This window comes from Macrotis lagotis, chromosome 4 (genome assembly GCF_037893015.1).
Source record: "Macrotis lagotis isolate mMagLag1 chromosome 4, bilby.v1.9.chrom.fasta, whole genome shotgun sequence".
Lineage (NCBI taxonomy): Eukaryota > Metazoa > Chordata > Mammalia > Peramelemorphia > Peramelidae > Macrotis > Macrotis lagotis.
In genome coordinates, this window is record NC_133661.1 from 142,949,793 (window position 1) to 142,959,904 (window position 10,112).

General features: G+C 42.6%; 1 protein-coding gene across 2 annotated transcripts in view; it reads right to left on the reverse strand.

The window, feature by feature from the left end:
* PCSK6 (proprotein convertase subtilisin/kexin type 6) overlaps window positions 1–3,367 on the reverse strand; it is a 280,328-nt gene extending 276,961 nt beyond the window's left edge. For both annotated transcript variants that reach the window (XM_074234241.1, XM_074234240.1), the window contains exon 1: window positions 3,066–3,367. In XM_074234241.1, coding sequence (XP_074090342.1) covers window positions 3,066–3,350 — 285 coding nt within the window. In that variant the 5' untranslated portion in view covers window positions 3,351–3,367. The remainder of the gene's footprint in view (window positions 1–3,065) is intronic.
* Between the last annotated feature and the right edge of the window lie 6,745 nt (window positions 3,368–10,112).

Genomic DNA, 10,112 nt, shown 5'->3' on the forward strand with positions numbered 1-10,112 from the left:
TTAAGCAGGTGCTTGAATGCTCCTGGCCTTTTTCCATAGGAGCAGTGCATTTAAAAGAAAAAGTAAAGAAAGATTGGTTTGGGAACAGATGAGGGGGAAAAGTAGTAGAAAACAAAGGACTATTTTTGTCATTTGTTAGTTGAGGTCTCATAAGCTTCAAAAGTCTCCTTTTTATAATCATTAAAGAGTCAAGTCAAGAGGCATTTAAGTGACTACTATGAGTCAGACTCCATGCTAAGGACAAGGGCATAAAGAATAGAGGACCAGATTGGGAGTCAGGAAAGTCTGGATAGATTCCTGCCTCTAGCACATACTAGTTGAGTGACAATGGGCAAATCACTTAAATCTCTCATTGTCCCAGGCAAGATTCTAAGACATTGAATGAAGAACAGTTGCCAACCTACATAAACTAGAGAGAGTTTCCATACCAGAAGCTCATCCCTAGATACAAGACCTCAAAACAGAACAGAATTCATTGAAAAACTAAGTTCTTATACAACGTATCTCTAACTGCTTTAAAATTATCAATCAGTATACTCAAAGGGTCTTCATTCTTGGATTCTTGACATGTTCCTATCTCATACTGAAGTCATGACACTGGCTATTTTAACAGATTTAATTCAGTTATGTGGATGATACCATGTGATACAGAAGTTGCCTACTGTGTCCTTGGAAAATGTGGTAAGAGTCATGGTATCCCCTTCTTTCCTTCGTTCCTTGTCCACCCATAAAATAAGAATGTAATAAACTATATGTGACCTGTCTGGAGAGTTTCCAATAAAGTTAGAGACAGAAGAATTATACTGCCATCGCTGATTCATTTGAAGATATTTGTAGAAAGAATATTGTAATGTACACATTAGATATCAGATATTCAAGTTCAAAGCCCTGTTTTTAGTCTGATCCAGTCCCTTATGTCTCAACTTAAATTCCAGTTTGTATGTTTAATTATACAAGCCAACAACTTAGTCTCTTTGTAATTTATAGCACACTTCAAGAGATACCTTTGCTAGTAAGACAAATTGCAGTGCCACCTGGACTGAGAGGCAGTGAACTGTGAACACAGAGAGCTGGCAGACTCTAAGCAAACATGAAAAGCAATAAACCCAGGAACACCTTTTCACATCTGGAGAATTAGAGAATAAAGATTTAGGAACTACTGATAGAACCTAAGTCAGTTATATGATGAAAGTAAAATGTTAAATGACAGCAATGCTTGAAAGGAATTGAACCAAAAAAAATCACTCGGTTAATTATATTCTTTCAGATAAACTATGATCAGCCATTGCAAAAGTTGGATAAAACCACAAATACAGTTCAAATGATTAAGATTACTTTTACAGAAGACCACACACTGCACATTAACAGCATCAATATAAGACTTCCGATGCAAAGAAAATTCCATTTAGATTAGGCAGCACCACACTTTGCTGAGTTCTGTCATGGATAATGATAAAACTAAATTTAACGCTGCATGGTGCTGGAGTCTGAATTACAAGAAGAGCTTATCTGTAACTTGATTTGATCCTTTTTTATGTCTGTAGTTTGCATATATTTGTTAACCATATCTTGGAGTGTAATCCCTAGATGAGGCTACACTCTTCTGCCTACTACTAATCGTTCTCTCGGAGAACTATAAATCTCATTCTTCCTTCCCACCCCATTCATACTTCTGACAACCCTTTACACTGATGACTGGCTTCAGAGTGATGAGAAAGGGACTCAGTTCTGCCTCTCTTGGGTTTTACCTGCAAATAAATTTGGTTCGGCCATGGCTCGTTTACTTACAAAGCCACTTTCCTCCCCTAAGAATACACTTTGGCACGTTCACTTCAAGAAAGCTGAGACTTCCCATCTGGAGCACCACTGAGTTTTCCATGGGCATACTACTCCTGTTAAGATATTCATTCCAAGCAGCATGACAAGATGCAGAGACAGTTGTTCATTTCTCAGCGATCCCTCGCTTCTCCGTGTGGGGTTTCCATTACAGGGTACAGAAGCCTAGATCCCTGGTCTAGAATGTCTTTGATTTGGATTAAGGCTCTTGCTAGTTTAGGATCGATCTATTAGGGCTTATGTCCGTAGCTGCTTCCTCAGTGCCTCATCCCCTAACTCATCCCTCAAGTATTCTGCCTGTATTTCTGGCCTCGTTCGAAATCATCTCCCTTTGAGCCAAGTTTGAGGGGACACAGCCTCGGGTGGCGATGCCCCCAATGAAATACTGATTTGTCGAACTAGGCTGATCCTCTCCCCCGGTCCAGTTGTCAGTTTAGAGCTGAAATCCCTACTTTCTCAATTCGCCTCTCCCTACTCATCTCAGCCCAGAACTGAGAAATTCTGCCGGGGACAGCCTAGAGAACGGGGCCGGCCTGGGGCGCGGGGCGGAAGGCTCCCAACGCGGACTTCTATGTTCGGCCACAGGGGACAGGAGGATGGGAAGCGCCGGAGGAGGGAAGGAGGGGAAGAGTGAGTCTCTCCTTCCCCGAAGGGAAAGCGGACAGGTGAGGAGGTGGGTCAGTCCCACTTCTGGTTCCACCATCCGGGAAGCCTCCCAGCGCCCGAGTGCCCAAGCCCAGGCATCCGGGCTGGCGTCCGAAGGCTTCCTGGCACTTTTCTATCCTTCGAAACTACTTTTCTTTCACCTGGCTCCAAAGCCGAGTGTGGCTGCACACGGGCGCACGTCGGAAGTTTTACTCAACCCTTCATCCAACGTGACAACGATCTCTCTCTCTCTCTCTCTCTCTCTCTCTCTCTCTCTCTCTCTCTCCCTCCCTAACAAGTTCAGTCCGGGGCACCTCAACTTCGGAACGGGCTTTCTTTAGGCATCTCTGGGCAGCGGGGTCCCGCTCCTCCTCCCTCCCTCCCTGCGGGCGCGCCCGGCAGCGCGGGGTCCACCCCAGCCCTCCCCACCGGGTCAGGGCGCACCGGGATCCCCAGGTCCGCGCTGGTCCGGGCTTCGTGGGAGCCTGGGCGAGGCGAGGCCAGGGAGGACGCAGGCTCCGCTTCCTCGCCGGGGCCGGGGCCCCGCAGCGCGCGCCGGGGAAAGTTTGCGCCGCGCCACCTACCTGTCCCAAGTTCAGATAGCCGTGCGCCGAGGCGACGCGGTCGGCCTCGGCCGGCCCCCCGAGCACCTCCACGGCCCAGTGGTTGGTGTAGAGCGCGGGGGGCCGCAGCGCCGCGCAGGCGGCGGGCAGCGCGAGCACCAGGAGCCAGCTCCAGCGGCGCAGAGCCCGCGGCCCGGGGCCGGACCCCCTCCCGCCGCCGCCGCCGCCGCGTCCTCTGTCTCCTCCTCCGTCTCCTCCTCCGGCGCGCCGCAGCCTCGGGGACCGGGGCAGCCGCGAGCGCCGCATGGCTCTAGCCGGCTCGCTCCAGTGCCTGTGCAGAGTGCAGGGCTGGGGGGGTGGGGTTGGGGCTTTTTAAAGCCGGCCGCTCCTGGGAAGCGCCGCCGCCGCCGCCGCCGCCAGGGAGGAAGGGAGGGAGGGAGGGAGAGGGAGGGAAGAAGACCGAGGCGCTTCCTCGCCCAGGCGCCGGCCAAGTTCCCGGGAGAAGCGCCGGCTCGTGCCGCACTCGTGCGGGGCCTCGCGGGCTGGGCACCGGCGCGCCCGGGGAGCGCGGGCCGGCCCCGGCTCCGGAGAGCGCGGGTCAGGTAGGGAAGAGCTCCCGGCCCCGGCCCCGGCCCCGGCCCCGGCCCCGGCCCCGGCCCCGGCCGACGCGCTCGGTTAGGGGGTGCCAAGAGGGACGCGGCGGACGAAGCAACTGGGGCCCCGGACCCCGGCTCCCCCGGACCCCGGCTGCCCCGGACCCCGGCTGCCCCGGACCCCGGCTGCCCCGGACCCCGGCTGCCCCGGACCCCGGCTGCCCCGGACCCCGGCTGCCCCGGACCCCGGCTGCTGGGGAGCGTTGGCCGGCGCGCGGGTTCGGCCGCTCGCACCCGGGCGGCCCCCGCAAGCCTCAGTTTCCTCATCTGTGAACCAGCGGAGGCTCGCAAAGCGCTTTGCGTCTGTGACCTGGTCTGAGCTGATTGATTACTTATCAATACTGGCCTATCAGCGATCCTGCGCTATTATCCTTATTTTCTCGCCATGACCCTATGGGATAGGGCTACTATTATCTCAACATTACAGGCCAGGAAATGGGCTGAGAGGAAGCGATTGAGGCAAGATTAGAACTCAAGTCCTCCAGCCCGAGGAAGGTGTGGATAGAAGGAAGAATTACCTCTTGGGCTCCTTCCAACTCTACAGATAATGAATCCTATATATTCAAGAAACATCTCGCAATTTCACTTAATCTCTCTGGGACTGAGTTGGAAAATAAGAGGTTTGGTCGTAGTAAAGTCTTTAAGACCCTTCCAGTTCTAAGTCTAAGATCCTATATAGCAAGAAATGTCAAGGGGCGGGCGTTATAGATGTGCAGTCATCCAGCTTAACCGTGTCCTCAGATGAAGCACTTAACCTATCACTCAGTGACCTTATTTGTAAGATGAAAGGGTTGGGCCTGAGAAATGGATAGTACAATTATAGCTTATTTAAACTATTTATTTAGATAAATCATTTTCAAGTTTCAAAATTAATGATTTCTTAGATGTCTGAATCTGGTGATTCTGTTTTTATTTTCTAAGTTGTGTAGCAATGTTAAGGGAAAGTACTTACTGCTGACACTAGGTGTCTCTTTCCAGAGGCCCACTGGTGAACATGGCAAGAAACTAGTCTTTAGACAGAGGGACATTCCCTCTTATTTAGATGCCATTCCCGTTTATTTCTTCTATGGGCCTTTGTGACCCCAGATTACATAAGAAAGGTTTGTCCTCTTCCTATGACAGGCCTTCTCAAATAGAACACACTGTTGAACAAACTATGTGAACTATGTGAACTCCCTGCTCAGATGGCTCCCTGTTTCCAAGGGTCTTGGAGTTTAGGGTGGTAGAGTTTCAAGGGACCTGATTATCTGTCTGTTGCACCTATCCCAATACCCTCTTGTAGAACTGTGCCTTACAATTCTAAATATCAACCAAAGCATTTACCATAGGACATGTTCACTGGAATAAAGCACTGAGTTAGTCAAAGATAATTGAATGCATCCCAAAGAGATCACAAAAAAAAGATTAAAAAAAAAGCCCACGTGTACAAAAATATTTAAGCAGCAATTTTTGTAGTGGCAAAGGATTGGAAATTGAAGGGATGCCTATCAGTTGAGGAATGGTTGAACAGATCATGATATATGAATGTGATAGAACATTATTACTTTATAAGAAACTTCAGAAAAACCTGGAAATGGAGTGGCTAGGTGGCACAGTGGATAGAGCACCAGCCCAAGAGTCAGGAGCACCTGAGATCAAATCCAACCTCAGACACTTAATAATTATCTAGCTGTGTGGCCTTGGGCAAGCCACTTAACCCCATTGCCTAGCAAAAAAAAAAAAAAGGAAAACCTGGAAAGACTTGCACAAACTGATGTTGAGTGAAATGAATACAACCAGAACATTCATTATATACATAAACAGCAACATGGGATGATGATCAACTATGATGGACTTGATCATTTCTGCAATATATAATCAAATACAATTCTAAAAGATTTGTGATAGAGAATATCATTCCTATCCAGAGAAGAAACTGTGGAGTTTAAATGCAGACCACATTTTACTATCTCCAGTTTTCAAAATTTATGAATTCTCTCTTTTTTTTCTCTCTCTCCAATTTTTATTTCTTCTATTTGGATGTGATTCTTCTTTCACAACCTAATTAATATGAATTAATGAAATGAATTAATGAAATATGGATCTATGTTTAGCTTGATTAAAGAGATAGAACCTATGTTTTATTGATTTCTGTCAGGGGGAAGGGGGAGGGAAGGGAGGGAGGGAGAAAAAATTTTTTAAAAAATGATTGGTGAGACAGCTAGGTGGCACAGTGGATAGAGCACCAGCCCTGGAGTCAGGAGGACCTGAGTGCATATCTGACCTCACTTAATAATTACCTAGCTGTGTGGCCTTGGCCAAGCCACTTAACCCCATTGCCTTGCCAAAAAAAAATGTGATTGTTGAAAACTACCATTACATTTAGTTGGAAAATGAAAGAAATGAGGGGAATTAATGTTACATGTGTTAAATGTTTAATGTCCTGAAAAATTTATAAGTGTTTACCACAGTGCCTGGCACATAGTAGGAGCCATTGAAATGCTTATCTCCTTTCTTTATTGGATTTTGAACAAGTCATTTAACATCTGTCTACCTCAGTTTCCTCATTTGTCAAATGGGAATAATAAGAGCAAGACCTCCCAAGGTTTTGTGTAGTTCAAATGTAAAGCACTTAACATAATGCCCAGCATATAGCAGGTTCTTAATAAATGCTTATTTCTTCCCTTCCTTCCTCCTTTCTCTATTTTTCTTCTCTCCTTTTTTCTTCCTCCCTTTTTCCTTTCATTTCCTTCTTTACTTTTTCATTCCTTTTTTCCTTGCTTTTTTGTTCCTTTTCTCCTTCCTTTCTTTTTCCCTTCACTTTCCTTCCTTTTTTTCCTTTATTCCTCTTTTTTGCCTTCCTTCTATCCTTCCTAAAACAGTTCTCTGATGCCTCCTTGTGGCCTAAAGGACATCCTGAGTTCTTGAAGCAAGGGTCTGACCACGCTACTCCCCTACTCAGGAACTTCTGAGGCTCCATCCTGTTTGGAGGTGAAAATGCAAACTCCTCTATTGGACTTTTGAAAGTCCATCACAATCCAGCCCCAGCCTACTTTCCCAGGCTCATTTAGCATGTGCCAGTTTCCCTAACATACCCAGTATACTTGACAAACTGACTTACTTGCTGTTTCCCCAAACATAACTTTCCATTTCCTGCCTCTCAGTCTTTGCAATGGCTAGTCCCCATGCTTGGAAGGCAGCTTTCACTAGTCACTGTATCTAGAACTTCTTTTGTGTTCAGGTAAGTGCTACTTCTAACAGAAAAACTCCTGTCCCCCACCTGTGGACTCCCCCTGTTTTACTTTCTTTAAATTTGGTATTTAATGGGTTTTTTGGGTCATGTTGTCTCCTTCTCACCCTGAGAGTAAACTCCTAAAAGATATGGACTTTCATTTTTTTAATTTCTATATCTAGTAATTAATCCTATGCTTATCAAATAGCAGGCATTTACTATATTTTTGTTGAATTGTTGAATTGAACAATAATAGTATAATAATAATAATAGTAATAGGCAGCATTTCACAGCACCTTAAGGTTTGAAAAACATTTTATATGTGTATATATATATATATATATATATATGGATGTCTATCAGTATGTTATAAATTTTTTACAAATCTGTATTATTATTATATATTTAATATATATTATAATTTTATTTATTAGGGCCTATATATATATGTGTATGTGTATATATATATATATACATATATATATATATATATATATATCATCTCATTTTATCCTCATAACTCTCTCAAGCAGATGAGAAAATTGAGACTGAGAGACAGACTTGCTGGTAGTGGCACAACTGGTAAGTGTCAGGCAAGATCTGAATTCAGGTCTTCCTGACTAGATCTTCCATTCTATCTGCAATAAAGTCTAATTGCCTATTTAAAAAAAAAAAAAGGCTAGCATTCTAACACCTTAAAGTTTGCACAGTTTTACATTTGTTATTTCATTTAATACCATATCTCATTTGAATTGGATTGGTCATTTATGCCAACAGAAGACAGTCAAGTTGTAGCAGGCCCTTCATGTTAAGTTAGAAAGACTTTAACTATGGGCATCTTGATGGGCTGGGTGTGCACAGTAGGTGAGTTTTGAGAGATCCTCCTTAGATGAACTATTTGACCAGGGTATTTCCCAAATATAGGCTACTGAGGACTGCAGTCCAACAAAAGTCATACATTCTCAAAGTACTGAACTTAGTTTTTATATGATACATTAGATTGGTATGGAGGTCAGAGGACCTTGGTTCATATCTTGACTTGATGTTTATTACTTGTATGATCTTGAGCAAATCATTTAACTTCCCTTGGCTTCAGTTTCCACAATTGTGAAAGGGTTGGACCCTTCTTACTCTAGTTATAATTCTATTTCCTCAGATATTCTATAGTTCCCTCACATTATCACATCTTTCTACCCCTCTTGAAGACTCTTCCAACTTTTCAAGGATCAAGTTCATAATGTCATAGATTTAAAGGAAAAGAGGACTTGAGAGATCATCTTAAACCAATCCCAGATTCTTAATCTGTTTACCTAAGGAAGCAACAAAGTATGTTAAGACTTTGAAAGAGGTATGGAATTGCTTTCTTATCTGATCTTCTGCTTCTAACAATGATTCTGCTGAGCAGAAGTGTGAGCTCCAATTGGATAGGAGGAGAAATGGAAGAAGAAACTAGGGGAGCAGAAGGTGATTAGACTAGATAGCTTCTCAAGTTTCTTTAGTTTCATTAGACTAGATAGCTTCTCAAGGTTCTTTAGTTCCATAATTAATGTGATGCATCATTTCTGCTGCTATGATTCATCCCATAACAAAAGTAGGAGAATATAAGAAATGATGTGAAATAGAGGATGAACTATATCCAACATTCCCAAATGTTTTCTTCCAAAGACCCCTTTTGGCATCTTGAAATTAGAAGGACCCTTTTCTTTCTAGTTTTGTACCTAAATTTGCCTTAATCATACTGTGTTTCACAGATGGTGAGGTGGTTTGCTGTCTTTCATAACAAGGTGCACATCCAATTAGACATACTCATTCCCCTCTACAAATTTACCCAACTCCTTTGTTCATAGTCATAGTAAGCATTTAATGCTTGTTAACAGCATTGCACAACAATATACTAGCATTTATGTAAGCATTTTAAGGTTTGAAAAGACTTTACAAATATCTCATTTGGTCCTCACAATTCTATCATGGAACTAGTAGCTTTTATAATCTTCATTTTACTGATGAGGAAAATGAGGCTAGGTTTAGATGAGTTCCTGAGTCTTAACCTGGCTTCTTGAATTTATAATTTAGAGCATTATTGATAGCTTTGATTTCTTCTTTTGAAAATTTTGTATTCATATTCTTTGACCATTTTATCCTTTGGGGAATGGCTCTTATTTTTTTTTTAATTTGGCTCAGCTCCATAAATCTTTGGGAAATGATAGCTTTTATCAGAGAAACTTCCCATAAAAATATTTTCCCTGGTTTCTTCTTTTTATTCTAATTCTGGTTGTGATGGTTTTATTTGTAAAAATCTTTCTAATTTAATGTAATAAAAATTATACATCTATCTCTTATTGATGATATCCATAGTTCTGATAGGGATTGATTTTTACGCTCTCCTAATTTGCTTATGCTATTATATAGTTAATTTATGTACCCATTTTGGCTTATCTTGGTATATGGTGTCAAATGTTGGTCTATACCTAGTTTCTTCCAGACTTTCTCAGTAGCTTTTGTGAAATAGTAAGTTGTTGCTCCAAAAGCTTGGATATTTGGGTTTTATCAAACAATAGGTTGCTGTTGTTATTTATGTATATTGAATTCTTAAACTATATCTTTGGTCAGCTATTTCTTAACCAGTATCAGATTTATTTTTATGATTATCCCTTTGTTGTAGTTTAAAATCTGGTACTGCTAGATCACCTTCTTTCATTTTTTTTCATTGTTTCCCCCGATGTACTTGATCTGTTCTTTCAGATGAATTTTGTTGTCATGAACTTTATATATGTAGATATACAGATAACTATTTCAGTATAATTGGTCTCCATTATAGTTCTATGCATTTAATTTTATGCTTTTAAAAATATTATCCTGAGAAAGGGACCATAGGTTTTACCAGACTCCCTAAAGGAGTTGATATCATTAAAAAAAAAAGTTGGGAATACTTGCTCTCTATAAAACGAATTTGCAGTCTCTTCAACTTTTACTTTCAGTTATCTCCTTAGCAATTTTTTCCCTCTTTTCATCCTCTTCTTTGAGTTTCACATACAATCCTAAAAAGCCCTAAAGCTCCTAAAACCATGTTTTAGAAAAAATCTAAACTAGAAAAAAGGACCACCCAAAAGACAGAACCTGAGGTTCTCAAACTGTCCAAAGGCACAAATACCTTCTTACCTAGCTGCACAGTCATTCCTTTTAAAATGTAAATCTATAGCAGCA